The 24,746-nt window shown below is 50.4% G+C and overlaps 1 protein-coding gene across 1 annotated transcript in view; it reads left to right on the top strand.

Annotated features, from left to right (window-relative positions):
• Nucleotides 1–24,339, top strand: part of RYBP (RING1 and YY1 binding protein) — a gene marked incomplete at both ends in the record, with an annotated part of 47,687 nt that extends 23,348 nt beyond the window's left edge. The window contains 3 exons of the mRNA XM_080718104.1: nucleotides 23,177–23,353; nucleotides 23,444–23,542; nucleotides 24,087–24,339. Of these exons, the coding sequence (XP_080574230.1) occupies nucleotides 23,177–23,353; nucleotides 23,444–23,542; nucleotides 24,087–24,339 (529 nt within the window). The remainder of the gene's footprint in view (nucleotides 1–23,176; nucleotides 23,354–23,443; nucleotides 23,543–24,086) is intronic.
• Between the last annotated feature and the right edge of the window lie 407 nt (nucleotides 24,340–24,746).

The raw sequence follows: 24,746 nt of genomic DNA, 5'->3' as shown, positions 1-24,746 counted from the left end.
AGAAATAAAAGTAAGAATGAAGTGTGTTTTATGAGGTGAAGATGAAGTGTCCTGACGTCATCAGAAGGTTCTTGTTCACAGTTTTAAAGTGACTTAAGGTCCGGCAGCCGAAGGCCTCCGCCAAGCAGGCACTGTTTTGTTTTGAACAAGATGCCGTAGGGCTCCTGCATCCCCCGTAGTTTAGGGCAGCGCTGCGTGTGCCCTCCTCGCGGACGTGGGCGGCATTACGAAGCCCGGCCCGGCCAGCCACGGCGTGGCTGTGGAGCGCCAGCCTGCGCTGCGCTGCGCTGAGGGCTGTGCCGTGGGCTCCGAGTGCAAGAGGCCTCCGGTAAGAGCACCAGGATGGTGTGATGCACAGGGGCCCTAGCTCTTACAGAACCGGCCTCGTTTTTCTCTTTGTGCCACTTGTAATCACTCTGAGATGGGGCTTAGTTTCCGAATAGGGCAGGCAGATTGCATTGCATCTTTAGGTAGATTTTTCACATGTAAAGCTGCCCGCTTCCTGGTTGAAGTCTCCTTAAGCTCTTTTGAGCACACCAGCCCGAGACCGAGAGGGTGAGCCGGTCAGCCTGGGTAGCCCGAGATGGACGGTTGCACACAGGGTGCGTGGCGCCGCTTTGCTGTAGCGTTTCTGTGTCGTTGACGAGCACTGGCGGGAAGTTCTGTCAGTATAGGCAGCATTGTCTGGCTGCTTATGTAATAACGTTGTAAACGTAAGCCCAGTCTACTTAAATTCACACAGTTTCAATAGTTTAAGCCATGTAATTTTAATAATTTTAGAGTTGGTGTATATTTATATTTGGTTTGCATTTGAGTCCTTAGGAGTGTAGTATGCTTACAATGTCTGGAGCAGTTTTGTTTTTCATTTTTAGCTTTATGCGGGTCATATTGAAAATAGCATACATTCACACATGCTTGGTGCCCCCTCCCAACAGTGAGTGTCCAGCTAGACCATGCTGCATTCAGTTATACACATATTCGAATGTAGCTCCTCCAGTTAATCAGTCTCCGCCCTCTTCCCCTCCTTCCCTTCCTTTCCAGCTTTGGAGCAGTTTTGAATGTGTTCTGCTCCCTGTGTCTGTCCTAAGATTCTTGCAAACCTTTTTGCCTGGGACGCCATGAACAGATGAGAATTCAGTGGTCTCTCTTTCTCGTGTTCTTTTCCTTTCTGGGTGGTGATAGAGAGGAGAAGTCACCACCTTCTTGTTTGGGGCAGTTTAGAGTGTCGCCACCTTGTCCGGAGGTTGGAGTTTCATTTAGGAGCATCCAAGACAGGTTTGATGGTAGTTTACGATACCTAACCCAGTGCAGCAGACCTCCGCATGCTTTGAACCCCGTCTGAAGGGGTGTGAAGAGTGAATGTGGGTCCTCGGCTGGGTTCCGGACCCCGAAGCTGAGAGAAGTCTGGGCAGAATCGGGTGGGAAATGTCATGTGTTTCAGGAAGGGCTGTGAGCTTCAGAGGAGAGCCTCGCAGACCATTTTCGTCTTCTGGGAACTTTTGAAAATGTCTTTTCCTAGGGGAGCTTAACTTACATCTGTTCAGTCAGTACTTGTGCACACATGCACTTGTATGCCTTTTTGGGGGTATACTGGGGAATGAACTCATGGAGCATTCTGAGCTACACCCCCAGCTTTTCTGATTTGGAAACGGGACCTTGCTAGGTCCGTGCGAGTCTTGCTTGGTTGCTCAAATTGGCCACCACTGGTAGGTGTTGGAGCTAGAGGTCGTCGTCAGTTCTGATTTGCAAGCCACTCTCAGGGCAAGCACGGTGGAGAATCACTGTGATCTGGCAGAATCGCCTCCCAAGCTGCTTATTTCTTCACGAACTCCTGTGTGTTTTGTTTAATCTTTCAGCACATGCCTGTTGAAGCCTTTAACTCACTGCGGTAGGAGGCAGCGTAGGGAGCTCGGAGTGGCTGAGAACACGACCCTTTGGTGTTAGTGACAGTGCCTTCCCCTTGGCCACCCTGCTGCCTTGGTTCTCCTTCCTCCTCGACACCTCTCCTCCCCCTACAACCACTTGTGCTTCTATCCCTCCTCAGAACTCCTCCCTCGGGGGAAGTTTTCTGTGGACTTGTCGGGTGGTCTGCCTGGTGGCTCCTGTCTCAGACCAAGCTCTTCCCCAACAGAGCTGCTGGTGTTTATCTGCTGTTGTGTTCCTGGCATCTACACAGTGCCTAAGTTCCTGGTGCGTCGAATGAACGAATCATTGGACTGCATGGTAACTTGTCTATGGAACTGCGGAAGTGAGGCTTCTGGGTGTGGGGAGGTGGAGAGGGGAGCACGAGGAATGGGGTCGGGTTTGGATAGGACGAGGTAGGTCAGGCTTGGGAAAGGCGGCTCTCAGATGGCTTCATGTTGTGGGTTTAGGTTGAATTGAAAGACAGGCCTGCAGGATGAACGGTGGACCTCACAGAGGAGAAATAAATGGTGGTTTCAAAAGAGTGGTTATTTTTTAGAGGAATTGTTCCCAACCAAATGCTGTCACAAATAGGTAGTTTCTACTTTTCCTTTCTCTCACTTTTATTATTTTTTTTTGTAAGAGGCAAGTTGTAAATTGGCGGGCAAAACCTTGTTTGGTGCATGCTTATTAATAGCAGATGAGTCTTAGGACAATCTTCAGATACCTCAGCAGTACCTAGGAACATTACTGCTAGAACATTGATGTAAATACTTAAAAAAAAAAAAAGACAAAGAAAGTTACGGGATTTAAAAAGCATGGTGGCAGCACCCAGGGCCAGAACTCACTGGCTGTTAATACAGCCCTGACAGCTCTCAGCGCTCTGAGGCAGAAGTGTGGCCACCTGCTAATTCACTATGGTCTGTATGTACAGCACAGCCTAGGACAAGGGAAAAGATAGTCTTGGCTAGCATTTTGAATCGTAATTGCCCCAGGAAAAAAATTGATCAGTGCTCTTTGCGCATGACTGTCCCCGCGGGAAGCCTAAGCCGACTTGATAGCTAAGCTCACCAGAAAGCATCATGGAGGCCGGAGTCTCCTAGGTACACTTGTACCTCTATGCTGTGTGTGCTTAAATACTGAAAACTTTAAACAGGTGCTCTCTAAGGCTCTCCACCGAGGCCTTATGTGGCCACGTGCCATACTGTGAGAGAATGCGGTCTCCCCAGCAATCTCAGCCACTGACCGAGCTGAGGCCGTGGAGTCGAGCGAGCAGACGCCATGCCGCAGGCCGTGGCTCTCCGTGACGCTCCCTCTGGGGGTGGCCAGAGCCATTCATTGGCCCACCAGACTGATTTCAAGTGCCTTCAGAGGAATTTTTACTTGATAGGACATTTAATGGGAAGGTTTTATTAGGGGAAAATTGTACTGAGAAGATTAGTGGATCTATAATTCTAGAGACAGGCAAAATACTATCTTAAGGCAAATTAAGCAAGGAGATTGGCATTCTCTCCACAGACTATCTCTGGCTTCTTGGAATTGTCCTAATTCGAGAATCAAAGCACACTGAATGTGTTCTAGACCTTAATTCTTCCTTTCACTTTCTTGCCCCTTTTTAGTATAAGAACACCTGCTCACCACCCAGTAGATTCATGTAAGTGGGCAAAATTATTTTAGTTTTTTTTTTTTTTCGTGTGTGTGTGTGTGTGTGTGTGTGTGTGTGTGTGACATAAGCATTAGAGTCACAAATTTTGGTCATCCAGAGGATTCCAATATAGTCGATTATGGCTCCATCATGAAGACTCTGGGTCCCAGAGAGGACATCTGACCGGGCCACGGCCAACAGCCAGCCACAGAGCGAAGGCCATATGTGGCAGGTCTCTCTCCTGACTGTTATATCAGGGGGCTAATTTAATCTTATTAACCTCATTCTAGACCTTCACTATTGCAGATGCGAGTGGAGTTTATAGAGCTTTGTACTCTCTAAAGAAATAAAAAAAAGCAAAAAGTAGACCCCCCCCCCCAAATCCTAGAAGGCCTGAGGCTTGAGGAGATAGGTAGCTCTCGCTCTCTCAGAGAGCCGCGTGTGTTGGGAATAGTGCCACCGCCGCCCTGTCACGACTCCTTCCTGCCCAATGGGCTTGTTGGCAGTTTGTTAACAAGTCGAGTTGGAGTCACAGTTGTAGAGGTGGGGAGGCCCCAGATGCGCCTGCAGGTTGAAGTGGTGTCTGCCTCATGAGAACCCATCGCTTCTCCTTCTGTGGCAGAAGGGGGGCACTGGTGACATTGCCGCCTTCCCATGACCATGAGGCAGAGCCAGGACTTTAGCACAGGGTTCTGGGGAGAGAGCAGCCCCCGTGACCCCACTGTCCTGACCCGAGCAGGTCTGCATTTCTTCTCGTTGGACAGAATCATGTGTCTTCATTCTTGGGCTCTGTGGAGTATGTACCATGAACTAGCTTTCCAAGGGCGCTTTGCTTTCACGGAGAAGCAGTGTTCTAGTTTACACGTTCCATTGTGTGCTTCTGTTTACTACTTTATTTTTGTGATACTGGGGACTGAACCCAGGGGAGCTGTACCACTGAGGCACATTTTATTTTGAGACAGGGTCTCATTAAATTGCCCAGGCTGGACTCAAACCTGTACTCTTCCTACTTCAGCCTCCCAAGTTGCTGGCATGACAAGTGTGCGCCACAGTGCCTGTTGTATTGCTGTTTTTATTGAGTTTTACATGCTGTACAGTCATGAGGAAGCGTTTTGAAATACAAGCAGTGTGGAAGTTTGGGGTCTGCTTTAGTGTAGGAGAACATGTTTGTAGTCTAGACTCCAGCTGCAGTCCACAGCCTAGGAGCTCAGAGTCGGCTTAAGGGCGTTAAGGCTTGTTAAATAACTGGATAGGTAGTTCTCTTGATTTTCCCTCTTGGCCTGTGATTCCTAAGAGATAGATGCCTTACCTTTTACAGAGGTTTACTGATCCCTGACCTAAAGGGGTACCGTAAACAGTAGTGACAGAATGGGACCCGGTGTCTGAAGACTGCGTGAGGTCCGAGTTGGGACCTGGGCCGCGTCACAGTGTGCGTGGCCACGACGGGCTGCACACACGGTGGTCTCCGATGGTCATAATGGAGCTGAAGCGTTCCTGCCACCTGGTGACACAGCGTCACACGCCACGCCACCCAGCTCACGGTGCACAGACAGTACAGTAGGATACGCACAGCAGGCAGCACCAGCACTCCCTGGTGACAGATCTGCTCTGCTGGATGTGCTCACTGATTTTCATTGTTTCAGAATGTACTTCTGTGTATTAAAAAAAGAGAGCACTTTTCTAGCCGGGGTGATGCACGTCTGTCCTCCCAGCTGAGACAGGAGGATCGCAGGTTTGAGGCCAGCCTCAGCACCCTAGCAAGGCCTGCTTCAAAATAGAAAATAGAAATGGAGGGCTGGGAGTGTAGCTCAGAGGCAGAGTGCTTCTGGGCTCAGTCCCCAAAGCCAAGGGAAAGCTTTTCTGTAGCATAGCATGTGGTGCCTGCCAGAAGTGGCCCCGTGCAGCATCTTGTGCTTGGCTACTTGTTTTGGCAGTCATGGCCCTAGGAGCAGTGGACGGTACTGTGCACGTGCATGCAGCCCGCCTTGCAGACCAGGAGGGCAGCGGGTGACCCCGGGCTGTCTGTCAGTCCCGGCTTCCTCAGAATCGGCGTTACTCCCTGTGGAGTGGGTCTGAGCAGACCTTGTATCTTTAAGTAAAGGCACACCGTACCTTGGAACACGTGTCCTCTTTCCCAGACATTCTTTTTTAATTGATAAAGTTTATTTTGGGAATGTGGAGGCGTGTCCCTGTGTATTCGTCTATCGCTGTGTAGTGAGCTAATCTTGAACTCGCAATCTAAAGCAAAATACTGAGTACAGCCTGCAGTCAGGGAGCCCACTTTTTTTTTTTTTTTTTTTTTTGATACTGGGAGTAGATCCAGGGGCTTTTCTACCTCCGGGCTACACTCCCAGACCTATTTTATATTTTATTTGGGAACAGGGTCTAAGTTGCTGAGAACCTCACTAAGTAGATGAGGCTGGCTTCGAACCTGTGTGATCCTCCTGTCTCAGCCTCTCAAGCGCAGGGATTACAAGCGTGTGCCACCATGCCCGGCATTAGAGCGCCCAAGTTTTGACAGATCTACAGCCCTCGCAGCCTGTCCCCTTGCAGGCGCGGCACATTATGGCACGTGCACCGGCAGGTGTGGGCAGGTCACTTTTTGTGTCTGTGAAAGAAGGGATTGTGTTACGTGCCGTCCAGGCGTGAGGGTGGAGTAAGCTGCAGAGCGTGTATATTTTGGTGACGGCCCTGGTGTCCTGGGTGGGGTGTTTGTCTTTTGTTGGTCTTGGTGTGTACGTGTAAAGGGGAGCACACTTGTGTGTACCTGAGGGTGCTGCTGAGGGCACGGCCAGGGTGTGTGTGTGTGTCTGAGGCGTATGTGCTGGTGTGTGAGTGGAGGCTGGTGCGCTCAGCTAGGAGAAAGGCTGGCCGTCGGGGAAGCACAGACTCCCTGGGTTACCTAGCAGGGTGAGGTTTCACTTGAGGCCCCATGGAGAGGCCACGTCTCCACTTTGGAGGGCTGCCTTTACCTTTGCCGTATCTGGAATTAATTCAGTGCCCGCATGTAGGTACACCTCGTTACCAGATGTGTAGAATGCATCTTGCTGCTGTTACCCCATTGGCTTATCTCTGGCTGCTCAAGGATGGGCTCGAGGTAGTGCCAAACCATCACCACGCCTTCAGATTGGGCCCGTTAGGTTCATGTAGGAAGGAGGTGGGCTGGTGGGCAGAGGGCTCGTCTCTCTCCTCAGAGGACATTTCGGATTGTCTTCATTCTGGGAAGACCTTAAGTGTGGCTTTCAGGGTGTCATAGGGAAGGCGAACACAGCACTTCTCAGGCCCCTAATACCAAGAGCTGTGGATCCTTTTTCCTCTTCAAGATACTGCTTAATAAGTCAGGTTGTGGTGGCGCACACTTGTAATCCCAGCACCTGGGAGGCTGAGACAGGAGGAACCGGGTTCGTGGCCAGCCTTAGGTACTTAAAGAGACCCTCCTCAACCTGTTTCAAAATAAAGAATTAAAAATCAGGCTGAGGATGTAGCTTGGAGGTAGAATGCTAGTGCCCCTGGGTTCGGTCCCCAGTACTACAAAAAATAAAACAAACCAAAAAAAGGATACTGCTTTATAGAGGCTCAGGCATAATAGAAAAACAGTGGAAACTGAAGTTCTTGATCATGAGATACTTAAAGTTTAGTTAGGGCGACTAAATGCCCAAGCAAAAGCTTGTTACCAGAGTATGTAAGCAACTCAAAAGAAACACTGTGTGTTAATTCCTCTGCAGTAAAAAACAAGGACAGGCCAGAGGCTGTGAACAAGGTGTGGGGGGTGATTCTCTGATGTGGATATTTAGTGGTTACAAGGTGGGCACACAGAGGTGAAGTTGTCTGTAGAAAAGAGGTGGGACAGCACTTGTGCGTGGCCATTTCCCCTCGTTCGTGTGTGTGTGTGTGTGTGTGTGTGTGTGTGTGTGTGATCCTGGGGGTGGAACCCAGAGGCTTTCTACCTCTGGGCTATACTCCCAGGCCTATTTTATACTTTGTTTGGAAACAGGGTCTCACTAAGTTGCTGAGAGCCTCACTAAGTAGCTGAGGCTGGCTTCGAACCTGTGCCATCCTCCTGTCTCAGCCTCCCAAGTGCAGGGATTACAAGCGTGTGCCACCTCGCCCTGCTCCTCATTCCCATTTACCTGTTCAGGATACTGTTTGAGGCTGATCAAACCTGAATGCTGCTTTGTAGTTCCCAGAGTTGATAAACGGAGAAGAATCAGACATCTTGACTGTGACGCGCTGAGATTCTGCAGGTCCCATGTGCAGAGTCTTAGCCAGCCATCACTGTTTCGCCTGTTTCTGGGTAATGTTGGGAACCTGGAACCCCCACATCCTTTGGAACTCTTTCCTGAATCAATCGTGTTCATCCTGTCCACAAGGAAAGACCTTACCCGCCCAAGGTGAGAGCACTGCAGATCTGATTCATGATGTAGATTGTGCTCACCACTGACTGCCTGGCACTTACCAGCACAACGGAGAGTGTGTCCCAGGGACACAGGTCTGAATTTCCTCTACTAAACCAGGTGTGTGTGTGTGTGTGTGTGTGTGTGTGTGTTTTACTGGGGATTAGACCTATGGGCATTCTACCTGCACACTACGTCCCCAGCCCCTTTATATTTTTTGTTTTGAAACAGGGTCTTGCTAGGTTGCTGAGAGTCTCACAACTTTTGTTGGGGCTGGTCTTGAACCTGCGACCCTTCTGTCCTGGACTCCCAACTACTGGGATTGCAAGCATGTAATCCTGACTTTTTTTTTTTTTTTGTGGGTCTAGGAATGGAACCCAGGGGCATTTGACCTCCAAGCCACATCCCCTGCCCTATTTTTATTCCTTATTTTGAAACAGGGTCTCACTAAGTTGTGGAGGGCCTAAGTAGCTGAGGCTGTCCACGAACTGTGATCCTCCAGTTTCAGCCTCCCAAATGCTGGGATTACAAGCGTACGTCACCACATCCGGCTGTAATCCTGACTTTTAACCTGTATTCTTGTTTCCTTTTCTACTTGAGTAGTCCTGGAACAGAAGTAAGTGAAAAACATTTTAAGGATGGTATTTTCAAACTTATTCAAAAAAGTTTTTGCAATAGCTTCTTTCCTTTCTTTTTTAGCAACTGATATATATATGGAAGCTTCCACACCACCTTAAGCGGTAACATGTAAACCATTTGTGTGTGTGTGTACGTGTGTGTGTGCACGTGCATGCTCACGAACATCTCTGAAGATGGAACCCAGGGGCCTTTTTCCTCTAGGCTACACTCCCCTGACCTGTTTCACTTTTTATTTGGAAACAGGGTCTTGCAAAGTTGCTGAAGCCTCACTAAATTGCTGAGGCTGGCTGTGACCCTGCAATCCTCCTGTCTTAGCCTCCTAAGACTGGGATTACAAGCGCGTGCCACCACCACGCCCAGCTGCACAGGAACCATTTTAAACTCAAATCCAAGGACTCAAAACTCGATTATTATACTCCCCCGTATCTTTAAGGGGTATGTTCCAAGACCCTCTCTGAAGCCTGAAACCACAGATAGTACCAAACCTCACATAAACACATACTTTTTTTTACTTACTTATCGACATACATACAGTAGTTTAATCATTAAAGTAAGCTCGGTAACAGGTTAACAAAATAGAACGATTTACATATAGTGCTGTAATAAAAGGCTTTAACGCTTCTGAGTTTTTAGTTCTGGCGCTTTCTGGGTCGTGCTTTTGGGCCCTTGGCGCTGGGCTAACTGAAACCTTGGGGCGCAGCACTGGCTGGCAGGAGACTGCTGCGGGGTTTAAGTGCATTCAGTTTGTCTGGCAGTGGTGGCTGCTCTGGGAGGGCTGAGGACCCACAGCAGAGACGCACACCCTCCGCCTTTCTGATCTTTCCTGAACTTGTGACACATGCTAAGATTGTTGACGTCGCAGCTGGAATGAGAAAGTGGGAGTACGAAGTAGTGGTGTGAGAACTTCCCATCACACCTGGTCAGAGTAAGAAAACACCCCCTGGGTTAGGGCTTAGCGTAGTAGTCGAGGAGCCCACTTTTCCTGGGGGTTGAGCCCAGGGGCCTTCTGCCTCCAGGCCGCACCCGGGCCCTTTTTATTCTTTGGTTCTGTAGGGCACAGCTCTCACAGCGTTGTGTGGGGCAGAATTGCTGGCCACTGTGTGGGGCAGAATTGCTGGCCACTGCTCTCCTCGTTCCGCTTGTGCTCTAAACGAGCTTTCTGAGTTTGTGGTCGTTGGTTCGCTTTTGTTGAACCTTTGTCAGGAGGGCGTTTATCACATTCCTTCCTCACAGTTGAGCAAAGGTAATTCTGTTGTTCGGCAAGCAAGCTAAACTGGCACCGAATGCACTGTTTCCCTATGGGAAGGGTTATTTTGAGTTTTGTCTTTTGTAAAAGCTAGAAATATGCATTTGCTGATCCTCCATTTGTGGTTAAATATTTTTTTTAAATGGGAGGTGGTGTCTTGTCAAGTTGCCCAGACTGGCTTCCGACTCTCAATCCTCCTGCCTCAGCCTTCCTAGAAACTGGGATTCTTGCTGTGTGCCACCACACCCTGCTGATGGTTAAGATTTTAATACTGTGATATGTCCTCACATATCCCTATCAATCAAAAATATATTTCCTACTTGTTGTTTGAAGGGAAGGGTTTTGGCCCTAGTTTATTGTATTTGTGGTTTCTGTGAATAATAGTTATTATTTACAGATGAATGTGCCTGTTGAAGGGTGTACATCATCTTGACTTTCTTAGCAGATTTTAAGTTTGTACATACTTAGGTAACATGGCTGTGGTTACCTTAATAATATCTAAGTGTGTTTTATGACTGATAGTTTTGATACATCATTGAAGAGGATAAGCCTTTTGAAAAAAGGTGCTTGGAGAAAGTGCTGGATTAGTGGTCCAAAAAATATTAATAAAAGAAACAAAGTTGTGGTTTGCTTCTGAAAGAATTGCATTCCCCTTTCTAGCTTGTTGTCTTAAATGCATTCCCGCCTCTCAGAGAAGGCTGGGTGCCAGTGTGCAGGACTCTTAAAAATAGCAGCAGGGACCATGGACAGCTGCTGCTGCAGGCGGTGGCACAGCTGTGGCGCGCTGTCCTTGCGTCCAGGACGGCAGCGATGTGGCTGCTCCAAGCCGGGCGCCGGGCAGCATCTAGGGGCAAATGCAGCACCGTTCCTAATACCTGCACTGCGGATGGTGCTCACTAAATGTATGTGGCGGCTTGCGCGTGTCTTCTTTCGGGTTGTAAAATCTGTTTATGTAGCATGAACCCTTAGAGGCATTTGCCTGAAATGTGGGGGGAATATTTGTCGGGTTTCACTAAAGCAAAGATTTTACTTCTTGACTTTGTTTTATAAATACGTGTGCAAAAGTGTGTGTGAGAAAATAATTCTTTGGTAATGTCTTCCCCAAGGGTATATTTTCTTGGTTCTCACCCTTAAAATAAGGTTTTGTCCTCAGCTTTACCATAAGCATAGTGTAGGACAGGTATTTCCTCTCTTCTAACAGCCGGAAAACTCAGGCTGAAGGCTGTGGCTCCTTGGTACAAATCACCTGCAAATCGACTGGGGCTAAACTTCCATTTTCTTAACAGCTATTACTCTTTCCAGTAGACTCTTCACATTCAGATTAGGAAGCAGGGCATGCAGATTATGTCTGTAAGTGTTGCCGTCCTGTGGAATCTTACTGACTTGCTCTCCAGTCCATGTTCTAGTTCCCTGCGCCCTCGGCTCTGCTGCCACCGGCGCTGGCCGGCACTGGCCGTCTCCGGCTGCCCCCCAGCCCTGCCCCGCCTGCCCGCCCGGGCGCGTCCAGCTCGCTCACCCCGCGGGACTTGATGCGCTGCACGCACACCTTCTTGCCTGGCAGCTGGCTAGTTTTTAAGAGCTCGTAGATTGTGCAGCCTCGCAAAGCTGTTAAGGTCAAGCCACACTGGCTTATTCTATTAGGAGGTGCTCACTCAGGTTGTTTAGTTTCCTTCTGTTCTTTATCTGTGCTGGACCCTCAAGTAAGACCGCAAATTCTCTAGGCAGGCAAGTCAGCAGGCTTCTGGCTGCCGTGTGTGTGTGTGTGTGTGTGTGTGTGTGTGTGTGTGTGTGTGTGTGACAGAGACAGACAGACAGACAGAGACACTGACTAGGGATAGAACCCAGGGGCATTCTCCCTCTGAGGAACACCCAACCCTATTATTTATTTATTTTAAAAATGGTCTCACTAAGTTGCAGAGGGCCTCATTAAGTAGCTGAGGCTGGCCACAAACCTGGGTCCTCCTATCTCAGCCTCTCAAGTATTGGGATTACACGTGTGTGCCACCATACCCTGCTTGGCTTGCTTATTTTTAATTTTTTTTTAAAATGGATTTAATTGAAACATGGGTGGAAATAAGTCTCTGCCCATCATCTGGCTATGCCAGTGAAAATTGGCAGTCATTTGATCTTCATAAATGTTGTATAGGCTTATTGTTCAGATCTGTTCGGCAGTCAGGACTAGTATGAGAGTGCATCCAAGGCAAAAAGATGGCAGGCCATCACTCGCTGTTGGAGAATTGCAGATTGAAGCCACCTTGGCCTGCTCCTGTACACACCCCTGGACTGGCTCAGATTGAAGTGACAGGACCCCGTTGTTGGTTCTTGAGCATTGCTGTACTCCCTCTTGCTGGAGGGAGTGTGCAGCGGCACAGTCACTTTGAACTGAGTTTGGCACTTTTTTAGCATGTCGAGTATAGATTTGCCATGAATCTGTTAGCCAAGAGAAATGAAAACATATGTCCACACAAAGATTTACACTTGGATGTTCTTATCAGCTTTATTTATAATGGCTGAAAACTAGAAAAAATGTAAGTGCCAATCAGCAGTAGAGTGTGTAAACAACCACTCATAGCCGAAAGCTGAGTAGGACAGCCCCTTACAGCGTCTTAACTGCACGCCCAAAGCTTGGGTGCAGCCAAGCACATGGCATGCTCTTGGAGTCTGCGCAGCAGGCTGAGGCTTGAGGATTTCTTGAACCTAAGAGTTCAAACCCCCCTCACCCACCCACCGAGAAAAAAAAGCTGCATTTCTTTGTATGAAAATTGTACCACCTTAAAATTTATCCTAAGCCAGCCATGGTGGCTCACGCTTGTAATCCCAGCATTTGGGAGGCTGAGACAGGAGGATTGCGTTTCGTGGACAGCCTTAGGTACGTAGGGAGGCCCTTTGCAACTCAGTGAGACCCTGTTTCAAAATAAAGAATAAAAAATAGGGCTGGGGGTGTAGCGTGGAGGTAGAATGCCTCTGGGTTCCATCTCCAGTACTGCAAAACAAACAAATAAACAAATACAATTTATCCTAGTCAAGAAATCGGCCAAGTCTAGCAGTCCAGAAAGAACAGCCTTCTTCTTTGCCCTGTTTGTTGCTTGTGATTGAATGGCAGGCTCCTGAGCGGGAAGGTGGTGGTTTGGGGCTCCTAGCAGCCTTTGTGCAGGAGGGGAGCAGGCCGGGCTCCTCTGCCTCTGCCCAGGATGGGGCCTGCGCACTCTCGTAGTAGGAGCCCACCTTGACTGTTGCATCTTATTTCTGGGCAGAATAGCTCCAGTTTCAGGCCGGGCGTGGTGGCGCACGCTTGAAATCTCCGCGCTTGGGAGGCTGAAACAGGAGGATCGCAAGGGTTCGAAGCCAGCCTCAGCTACTCAGTGAGGCTCTTAGCAACTTAGCGAGACCCTGTTTCCAAATAAAATATTTTAAAAAAAAAAGGTCTGGGAGTATAGCCCTGAGGTAGAAAGCCTCTGGGTTCCACCTCCAGTACCACCAAAAAAAAAAAAAAAAAAAAAAAAATGAATAGCTCCAGTTTCTCTCCAGGTTTGGGATCTCTTCTTAATTATCTTGGCATTTCTACTTTGGGCCACATATTGTTTGATGATCAAGTATGTCTTTAGAGCACAGCAATTTTTTATTAGTAGAGGCATTATTATTGGTGACATAAATTAATTTTAAAACTCGGAACATGGACCGCAATGTGTTGAGCCTGAGCTGTCTAGACACACCTGCTTTGGAAACTGGCTGTGCTGGCAGGAGTGTGAGGCCATTGGGATGGTGTGAAGATTCATGGTCTCGCATGACTGGCCAGCTGAGAGTGTTTTCTTCCTTCTGTAGGTGTCTGTTGTTCTGAATTGGCCTTTGAATGCAGTTACTATGGTCCTGAAAAACCTGTAGACTACTTAGCACTCAAACGAGAATGGGGTAATTGTTAAAGAAATGGAGCTAACGATCATGGGTTCAAGGCCATTCTCATCAACTTAGTACAAGGCCCTCAGCAACTTATGGGACTGTTTCAAAATAAATAATAAACAGGGCCAGGGGCTTGGCTCAGAGGTAGAGTATGCCCCTGGATCCACCCTCAGTACCACAAACACACAGAAGAATATGGGCCAGTCTGATAAAGGAGCTCCCTGTGGCCAAGCCGACACACGGGGTCTAATAATGATCATATTGGATTATGACTCGGGAGGAAGTAAAGACTGGGAAAGAAGAGGCAGCCCTCAGAGAATTTTGGTTAGTAAATGCAGAAGGGAAAGGTAGTAGAAAATGACCAGTATGCAAAGAAACAAGACAAGAAACAGTAGTAGTAATTTGTGCAGAATCCACGTTTGGATGCTAAAATTACTGGCTAAAAGTTGAAGAAGAAATAGTGTACTGGTATAGTCTAAAAGTGTCTCCACTAAGATTGTTCATTTGAAAGAAAACTTCAGGTGAAAAACCGACATGGCAGCCGAGTTCCTAGAAGAGCAGAGCTGGTGTCATGGCTGTTGGCAAGACTTGTGGGCACGCTCTGATCCAGACAGACCCGCACCAAGGACCTCTTCAGAGGGGCTGGGGCCGGGGCCGGGGCCGGGGCCAGAAAACACAGAAGGAGGAAAGCAGCAGGAAGGGAGCCGAAGCCCCAAGGGTGCTGACCCCAAAGGCAGGGGAGGCGCCCTGGGCCGCACGGCCTGAGCCCCAGTTGTTCACATGAGATGGGGACTGAGCCCGGGTGACACGATACAGGAACTAACTCCCAATGGGGTTTCTGACTTTAACCTAAGTCTAAAATTAGTTAAGTAAAACATTTAAAATTCCTACTTCTGCAAAAGAATTTGGAAAAGATCTCTACTTTGACTTAGAATTGCAAGTTCGTGAATTAAGATTTTAGCAACTTTTTAGAAGTGGAGAGGTACCCTTTTCCTACAGACATTTCAGTTTATGGGATACGTGGACCCCTGCTCTCGTTAGCCATGTTTTACAGGAATGAAATTCAGATCATTTTGATGCCAGAGACAGATGACTTACTTTGAAATGGCTATCAAATCGAAAAGTTGGCATCAGGAAGAGCACAGCCATGCGGCCACTTTCATGTATGCAGCAGAAGACGGCCCAGTTCATCCAGACCACCCTTTCTAGAAGCAGGGCTCTTGTTAGCCTGGATGATGGGACCGTGTGGTCCCACTTGCTGCTTGGCTTCACCATGGCGTGGCATCTTGTGGCGAGCAGTTTTCGTAATTGTGCCGACTCAGGAGACTGACTGTAGCGGTAGATCTTTTGTTCACTTTGCTAGTCAGATGGAAAAACGAAGCGCATTCCTGAAGAGCCCGGGCATCGTTCCTTGGCCCTGATACCTAAGGGCTGCAGGCTCCTGGAGCGCCGCCTGCCTGTGGCAAGGAGTGAAGGTGTTGGAGTAGTTGGGTGCTTGGTAAAGGCTGAGCGGCGGGCCTCTGCTCCTGCTCTGGAAGGCGGCTGCAGAGACCTGCTGTTGGCTCTCCCGGCAGCGCTTGGCATGGGTGGGCAGCGGAGAGTGGGGACTTGCTCTCCGACTGGCCTTGCTGCTGGACCGGAGGGAGGCGTGAAGCCGAAGAGAGGGCGCCGACCTCCCTGCACAGGTGTAGGGGCTGTTGCATTCCTGTCTCTGGGTAGGTAGTTGGGGCCAGGGAACCCAGGTCCCAGGTTTTATACTGGTATGGCTGTATGAAGGCCAAGCGGTGTGTCCCTGAAGAGCTCTATTCCAAGGCCCCCCAGGTGGCTAAGTGCAGCCGCCCGTGTACAGACAGTCTTGCAGACAGCATTCACTGGGAGACTGTTGAGAAACAGTTATTTTGAAGCAACTTTGGGAGAGTCTAGCATAACATGGTCCTGCTTTAGAGATGTTCCTAGTCCAGTGGGAGAGACAGGGTGGTACAGTCCAGCGTAGGGCGGCCAGTGGCCTGCACCTGTCAGGGTGGTTTGGGAATTCTGCCAGCCTGGCCAGAAGAGATCAGGTAGGCGGAGCAGCTCCGCCAGGGCAGCTGAGGGCCGTGACGGGAGGCCAGGACAGGGAAGCAGCAGGCCAGCCCCAGGAGTCCTGGGGAAGGGGACCGAGGTGAGGTGGCCCCGGCGTGCGGTGTGAGTGGGCATGCCAGAGCCGTGCTGTGTAGACAAGACACGGCTCAGCAGTGTCCCCTGGCGGGCGGGGTGCTCTCCTGCCAGTGACCCCCGACCGCCATCCCCATGCTAAGGCTGGGAAACACTGCGACGTGAGGTGACGGTGGGCTTTCTCGCCCACCAGTGGTCACTGGGAACCCTTTATAACATGGATGGGTGACGGGTTGGTTCTCGGAACTGTCATTTTCTAGTACTTAAGTTTTGTTTTAAAGATTAGTTTTGAGAGAAACCGTAACAGATGTGGAAACACCCCTGAGTTGGGCAGCTGGTTAGGTACTTTAGAGACTTTGAATTTCTTTGCATTATCTCATAGTGATTTTTCTTAGAAGAAACTTCCCTTTTGTGTTTTACAAAGGCTCGTTTTTATGGCCAGAGGTATAACTTTAGAGTGGTTGCATGCATTTTATTTTTTGCAGTACTGACTGGGGCTCAAACCCAAGGGCATTCTACTTCTGAGGTATACCCCAGCCCTGCTTTTTAATTCTTTATTCTATTTATTTATTCATTTATTTAGGGTCTGGGGATGGAACCCAGGGGTATTCGACCTCTGAGCTACACCCTCTGCCCTATTTTTTATTCTTTAGTTTGAAACAGGGTCCCACTAAGTAACAGAGGATCTCACTAAATAGCTGAGGCTGGACACGAACCTCGATCCTCCTTGTCTCAGCCTCCCAAATGCTGGGATTACAAGTGTGTGCCACCACGCCCTGCTTTTTATACTTTATTTTGAAACAGAGTCTTAATAATTTGCAGAGTAGCTGAGGCTAGTCAGTAGTTTGGGATCCTCCTGGCTCAGCCAAGTCCTGGGTTTACAGGTGTACGCCACCATGCATACATTTTAAGTGGGAACTTTGACAACTGTGGGGTCCTTTACAGACTGTATCAGATTGCTTTGATGCATTTGGAGAAAGGATGAATTTATCACATTTACTTACTTCTGATAACAGTAGCTTGCTTAGAGATTTGTAGTTTGTAGGGTTCATCATAGGCATTGACGTGGTTTATAAGGTCATTTGTGGATATTTTAGGGAAAGAGGGAAAGGTCTATAAACTAACAGTATATAGTTTGTAGAATTGCTGTGTGTGCTTGTCTAAATAAATTGTCAACGGCATGAACTCCAAACTTGTCTGCACCTCAAGAACAAATACTTTCTTGATTGTCTTTTTAAAATACTGAATACGAGGGTCTTAACTTCAGGAAGCTTAGATATCACTTACTGTATGTGGTCTTTACTAGCAAGGAAGCTAAGTTTGGAGAGATTTTTGTGACCTGGCCAAAGCAACAGAGTTAGGGTTCTGAAATAAATACAGAAAGCAAAGGAGAGAACTGAGGGGTCTCACCCGGGAGAAGCCCCATCCCAGCTATGTGCAGGGAGGGCTCCCGTCCGAGTGGACCTGGTGGGGGAGAGGAGGGTGACAGCGGTCACAGCTGGCCACACACACATATTCCTTACACCCGCACTGAAGTCTGCTCCCACAGAGTGAAGTGTGTTGGGCATGTAGAATGGCAGCCTTGGGGAGTGTGTCCCTCTGTGAGAGAGGTGCGCTCTCAGAACAATCCAGGAATGCCCTCCTTCTCAGAATTACTAAGGGCCCTGAGGAGCTTCTGCTCATTTTGGTTGTGTGTATAGCAATTGTTCTCTCTCCCTCTCCCTCTCTCTCTCTTTGTAGTACTAGGGATGGAATTCAGGGACATTTGACCTCCGAGCTACACCCCAGCCCTATTTTTTATTCCTTATTTTGAAACAGGGTCTCACTGAGTTGCAAAGGGCCTCACTAAGTAGCTGAGTCTGTCCACCAACCGTGATCCTCCTGTCTCAGCCTCCCGAATGCTGGGATTACAAGGGTACGCCACCACCCCGGCTTAGAAACTATTATCAGAAACTAGGGAGTCTCCTTATCCGAAATTTAGACTGAGACAAGTTTGCACCATTAGCCTACACTAGCTCTCAGCAATGATGTAACGTATTGTGTAGTCTTTGGAAAGTTTCATTGTAAACTCATGAGAGAATGAAAGTAAAAAGACAAGTAATTGGGGGTTATGGTGGAAGTAGTTTTGCGTTAAGAACCACAGGGCAGCTGGGCATGGTGGCACACACCTGTAATCCTAGTACTTGGAAGGCTGAGCCAGGAGGAGTGCAGGTTTGAGAACAGCCTTAGCAACTCAGCAAGACCATAGACCATTGGGGGGGGGGGACCACAAGGCTGAGATGTTAGTGGCTGCCAGGTTGGGTTATAAAATAGATGTTGGCTTCCAAGAATCGAAAACACTTGTTGCCCATCTTTTTTTTTTTTTTTTTTTTTTTTGTGTGGGTCTGGGGATGGAACCCAGAGACATTGGACTTCTGAGCTACACCCCCTGCCCTAGTTTTTATTCTTATTTTGAAACAGGGTCTCACCACGTTACGGATGGCCTCACTAAGTAGCTGAGGCTGTCCACCAACCGCGATCCTCCTGTATCAGCCTCCCAAATGCTGGGATTCCAAGCATGCGCCACCACACTCATCTTCTTTAGTGAATACATGTTCTTGAGCTGCAGGAAAGTTAACCATAACATCCGTTACTGGAGCTCAGATACGAAGTGAGTGTGTTGGCAGGGAGACACCTGAATATTCACAGTGACCGTTTTGAATTGAGAGTTGAACATTAATCTGCTGTTTATGAAGTTAAGGGTCCGTATTAGTTCTGTCCAGTGCAGTTATTTCTAACCAGGCTGTATGTGATAAGCCTGAAATACGATGTGTTACAGAGGTGGCCACCCCTGGAACCAGGCACCTGAATCACAGAGATAACTGCAAAGCTGATAGACAGCCTGGTCACTGTAGCATCCCAGCGTGCGCCTCCGTGTCCTGGGGCAGGCCACCCCGCTTCTCATACAGGAGGATCTTTCTACTCGCGGGCAGTATCTGAGTGAGGGTGCAAGACACGTCTCCAGCTCGAAAAGTAGTGTTTGGAAGTATGTGTAGTGTTTTCACCAGGTATTATTTTGTTGTCTCCGTGTGTTTCGATAGGCCCTAAGTGAACATTGCCGTATTTCATCTAGACTTCAGCCCTGGTACATAGGCTGTGGCCCACGCCCTGTCAACATGGGCCCAGTAGCAAGGCCTGGCTGGTCCAAAGGCTGTCTTCCTCCCTTCATACTGCGTCCTCTCCTGGGGCAATACACATTCGAGCTACATTCCCAACCCTATTTTTATTCTTTATTTTGAAACAGGGTCTCAGTAAGTTACCAGTGTCCTCATTAAGTAGCTGAGGCTGGCCGCAAACCGGAGGTCCTCCTGTCTCAGCTTCCCGAGTACTGGGGTTACAGAGGTGCATCACCACGTTCGTCACCACATCCGGCTGGTCTGAGCTTTTTAAATTGGAGTCAGATTTGGGGGGAGGATTTTTAGTACAGAGCCAAGGTTCTCTTGAATCCCGAGTTTTGCCTATATACTTTTGGAAAAGAGTGCTTCAGAAGAGAACCAAGACCTCCTAGGGTCACTTAGCTGCTCCTTCTAAAGGAGGAGCCCCAAGGAGTAGAGGAATTGAAGGTGAGTGTTTCTGTGGGAGAGGAAAGTGCTAGTTAAGAGAGAAGGAGGCGGTGTTTTCAGAAAAGGTTGTTACCAGCACCCTGCAGTGCAGGGTCCCAGCCAGGTTAAGGGACAGTTGAGGTTCCCACTTACCTGCATTGTAGTGATGGCTGGCCTCAGCGAGGCCACAGGTCCTGGGAGCCAGCAGGGTAGGATAGCAGGAGACCAGTTGTGCCAGGAGTGTGCAGTGTGCAGTGGGTGAGACTGTTGGGCACACAACCTCCTGCCTAACGCTCAACCTCCTCAGACAGCAGCACAAGGCCAATCCAATTTAAAAATGGATTATATTCCAGAAGTATATTTGCGATTTGGTTGTGTGCAGCCTGGAATACACTTCATTTTATGGGCTAGTCAAAACCGATTTAGTTTCAGTGTGGCTTTAACAAGACTTTGCAAAGAAGAAAAATAATGTACAGTCCAGAAAAGCAGTTTTGCACTCAGTCCCCCCAGTTCCCCAGAGTTGGATGCACTGCCCTCCCTTTTTGTTTTAAAATGTTCAGTCCACAGGTGTTCTGAGCTGTAACACAGACAGTCGGCTGTTGCTAGGTGGTGGACAAGCCCGACCTAGCCAACCCCCGTCCGTGGGCAAGGTGGCCCTTTGGGCGGGCCAGGCCGTGGGGGTGCCGTGACAGTGCCACAGCACCCTCCACCTGTGACCGGCTTCCACTGACCCTGTGGGACTCGAGGAGGGCGCAGCTGTTCACTCTGAGCCCTGCCCTTCCCAAGGTGGTTCCGTCGGTTGACCCCAGGGCCTCTCGGGTGTTTTAATTGAAAAGTAGAATTCAATACAGGGGACGGCAAGACACAGTGGAGGGAAAGAGCGCTCACAACTCCTCAGACTCCCTTGCTGGAGCCGGAGCCAGAGCACGAGCGAGGGCGCCCACATGCGCCTCTGCCCGTGTGCCCGGCGCGCCCTCTCCAGGACTTCCGAGGTGCTTATGAGAGACCCTTCCCTCGCCGTGGGTGGAGCCTTTCTCAGGCACCATCCGCTGCGTGCCTTCCTGGTGCTCCCTAAGGACTTTCGTGGTGCTGCTTTAGTTTGTAAATTATTGAAGCGGCAACAGAAATCCCGTAGACCGCTTCAAGAGGACAGGCCTTTTCCTCCTGCAGGGGGCTTGTTGGCACACAGAGGCGTGCGTCTGGCGGCTGTGGCGCTGGTTGGTTTTGGTTTCAGGCTTCTTTAACAGCAGCCTGTGGTGCGAGCTGGCTGTGATGGCTTCCTGCAGGCTGGCTGCTGACAGAACCGTGAGAATGGGTGACTCCCAGCTCCCGACCGTGCCTCTCCCCTTAGGGTAGCAGGGCAGCACAGGCTGCAAGGGGGCTCTTGGCAGATTCCGTGAGGCCTTTCGCTAAGCTGTGGCATGAGTTTTGCTTTTTCCCCATTCTACGCGCAGTGTTGGGGACCCAGCGGTGGAGTCCGGTTTGAGGGTGTCTTCCTAGAGCAGCCAGTGGGGAGCCCAGGAGAGCTGTTCTCAGTGCCAGTTCTGCCCAGGGCACTTGATTTCTAAAAGTGAGGCCACTGTGCTTGATGACCCCCTGCGGCACCCCCCCCCCCCCCAGCAATCTGCCTGCAGTTTGGGAGGGCCCTTGGCCGGCTGCTAGAGGGCTTTTCTGCAAGGGCTGGCTGGGAAGGCTCTCTGGCCTCAGGAGCTGTGGCTCCCGTGGTTGGAGGGCCCGGGAAGGGCTGGTGCCTGCGGTCCCGTGACCTCCAGCAGAGCCGCAGGGCCTTTGGAGCGCAGTGATGGGACCCGGGCCTCAGGTCCTTTGTACTCGTGACACTGTGCAGTGCAGGACAGAGCAGTGGCCACACTTCCCTTGGCAGCCAGCAGGAGTTCCTTGGTGGCGCTCACGGGCCTTGGGGATTCCGGCCTGGCCCACCTTTCCGCGTGTCAGTTTGTTCTGGGCCTGGAGGAGTATGAGCGCAGAGAGGCTGGAGGGCAGGGTGAGCATCCGGGCAGTGCGCCTGCTGAGGGTGCACCTTTACTCCTCTCTGGCCTGTCCTCCCCTCCCCTTGGCCTCTGCCCCACTAGGAGTGTAGGCACCATTCAAGACCTCTTCCCCTTTGGAGCACGCCACTGCCTTTCCACCCACCGTGCTGAGCGGTGTTGCTGCTGGGCTGCTGCTGGGCTGCTCAGCTCAGTGCTCTGCAGGGCGTTCTGGCGCCGGCCCTCTGCTTCTCTGGGTGGGGCCCTGGCTGGCCTGGCTCTCTGTCCAGGGAGCTCCTAGGCTGGTGTCCAGGTGCCTCTGTGTCCTGGATGGATTTCTCTGGGGAAAGCGCACTGGTGTGAGTCTCCCTGGAGGTGGGCTTTCCACACCGTCGTTCACTTGTGCTAGCTGGTGCGCACAGCAGTTGAACTCTGACTCAAACTGCTTTTTAATCTCTGTAAGCGGTGGATCTGCTGCTGGGCCCCGCCAGTGTCCCTTGCCAGCCCCTGGGCCAGCACTCCCTGGGGGGTGGTTGGCAAGGAGCAGAGTTCTGTCCCAGCACTTGCGAGGCTGTGCCAGGAGGATCACAGGTTCGAGGCCGGCCTCAGCAACTAGCAAGACCCTCAGCAGTTTCGTGAGACCCAGTTTCAAAAGTGACGATCTCAGTACACCCCACCCCGCCCCCAAATTAAAATGAAAGATTCCGGAAATAAGTAGTTTTTTGTGCGTGTGGTACTGGGAGTGAAACCCAGGGGCTTTTTTTTTTTAAATCTCCAGGCCATATTCCCAGACCTATTTTATGTTTTATTTGGAGACAGGGTCTCACTGAGTTGCTGAGAGCCTCACTCAGTAGCTGAGGCTGGCTTCGAACCGGTGCCATCCTCCTGTCTCCGCCTCCCGAGTACTGGGCTTACAACAAGTGTGCGCCACCGCGCCTGGCCTCAGTTTTGAGTTTAAATTGCGTACTTTCCTGGGTAGTGTGGAGAGTTTTGCACTGTTGCACTCCTACCTCACCTGGACACGACTTGTCCGGCACCCCTCTGTGCACGAGTCTTCTACCACTCAGCGGGTGTCCACACGCCCGTGGCCTGGGGGGCCAGCCTGCCCCGCTGTGATGGGGACGGGCCAGGCGCAAGTGGTACCCTGCGTTCCCTCCTTCCTGGGGGTCTGAGCACGCGTGCCTGTGAGGGCAGCCAGAGCTGGTGTCAGCTGGAGATGGCGCCATGGCAGGCGGCACAATGAACGCATTGCTTGTCTGTCTAGGGCTCTGCCTCGCCCCAGAGCGCTGTGGACCATGGCCACTGATGGCTCTTCTGTCCTTGCTGGTCACGGGGCTGTGGGGCAGACTAGACCGCAGCGATGAGCTTGCCGGCGAGTGCCACACTTGGAATTTCACTCTCTTTTCAGGGGATTACCAGTGTCCATTTAATAAAATGAGATTAACCTTCTGCACGGGAGTGTTTGACGCCGTCAGTCAGTATAATCTTGACAGCTCAAAAGGAGCAGTGTTCTGGGCGCCCCTGGAAACACTGCCTGCGCTCCTGTCGGCACCGGCCACTGTGTTGTCTCCCTGGACAGAGGAAAGGGTCCATGCCTTACCTGTCTATACTGAGATATTAATATGGAAGTAACAGTGCAGAATTAACTTGAGTTGCCAGACACCAGTAATAAAATAGGAAATCAGAACTTAATGCCTGTAAAGCCACTGATGATCGTGCCTTGGCCGTTTCAGGAAACCTCGGATCAACTCTCAGCTGGTGGCGCAGCAGGTGGCGCAGCAGTACGCCACACCACCGCCCCCCAAGAAGGAGAAGAAGGAGAAGGTGGAGAAGCCAGACAAAGAGAAGCCCGAGAAGGACAAGGAAGTCAGCCCCAGTGTCACGAAGAAGAGCACCAGCAAGAAAACCAAGTGCGTCCCGGGGGCGTGCGTGGCGGCCTTGCGGGGAACCGCAGACGCCTCTCTTAACGCCTGTCTCTTTTTGTGTCCCTCTCCCTTTAGACCAAAGTCTGATATTCTGAAAGATCCTCCTAGTGAAGCTAACAGTATACAGTCTGCAAATGCGACCACCAAGACCAGTGAGACGAATCACACCTCCAGGTACTCGCAAACCGAGACGCCAGCCAGGCTGCCCGGGGAGGGATCTTGGGGACCAGGGCCGGCTGCTGGCTCTTCTTTCCCTCCCTGGATAATCCACATTCATTCATTCATTCAGTCGTTTATTTATTTTGGTGCTGGAGATTGAACCCAGGGGCATTCTACCTCTGAGCCCCAGATCCCAGCCATATTTTATTTTGAAACAGTCTCTAGGTTGGTTACTGAGGCTGCCTTCAGACCCGAGACCCCTCCATCTCAGCCTCCCAAGTACTGGGATGACAGGGCGCCCCCACAATGCCTGGGTGGTAACTTCTAATTCCCTGTGACCCCCCCACCATGCCTGGGTGGTAACTTCTAATTCCCTGTGACCAAAACAGAGGGGTAAATTGGTCATTTTGCCATGGTGACCTCTGCCACCGATTGGTCACCAGCACATGGTCACCAGCACACTTTGGATGTGGCTGGTGGGTGGCAAGGCCTTGTGGGGGGCGTGTGGCGTCCTGCCAGAAGTGGTGCATTCAGCTGGCTCTCCCCCGTGGCATTTCAGGCCCCGGCTGAAAAACGTGGACAGGAGCACGGCGCAGCAGCTGGCGGTCACCGTAGGCAACGTCACCGTCATCATCACAGACTTTAAGGAAAAGACTCGCTCGTCCTCGACCTCCTCGTCCACAGTGACCTCGAGCGCGGGGTCGGAGCAGCAGAACCAGAGCGGCTCTGGGTCAGAGAGCACAGACAAGGGCTCCTCCCGCTCGTCCACGCCCAGGGGCGACGTGTCAGCAGTGCATGACGAGTCCTTCTGAGACCACAGAGCGGAGCGTGGGACTATGGACCAGGGCCTGAAGCTCACGCCCTCCGCCCTCCGCCCGCTCCCGAGAGCCTCGGCGGCGCCGTCAGGACCTGCCTGCCTGCCTGCCATGGGCGCGTGGCCTCCAGGGAACTCCACACCCTGACGATTCCTCTTGACACTTTTATGTATTCCATTGTTTTATATGATTTTCCTAACAATCATTTATAATTGGATGTGCTCCTGAATCTACTTTTTATATAAAAACAAATCTGCTGTGCACAGTTCCCATGTACATGACAACTGGTTCTTCGTTTCTGTTTGTTGAGGGGGGCGGGGGGGCTTTTATTTATTGTGTTCACCAAGTCCATCTTTTCAGTGCATATCCTTTTAAGTTTAGTTCTCTCTTCCAGTTATACTATG

This window comes from Muscardinus avellanarius (assembly GCF_963383645.1).
Source record: "Muscardinus avellanarius genome assembly, chromosome: 22".
Classification (NCBI taxonomy): Eukaryota; Metazoa; Chordata; class Mammalia; order Rodentia; family Gliridae; genus Muscardinus; species Muscardinus avellanarius.
This window is presented reverse-complemented; position numbering and strand designations above follow the sequence as displayed.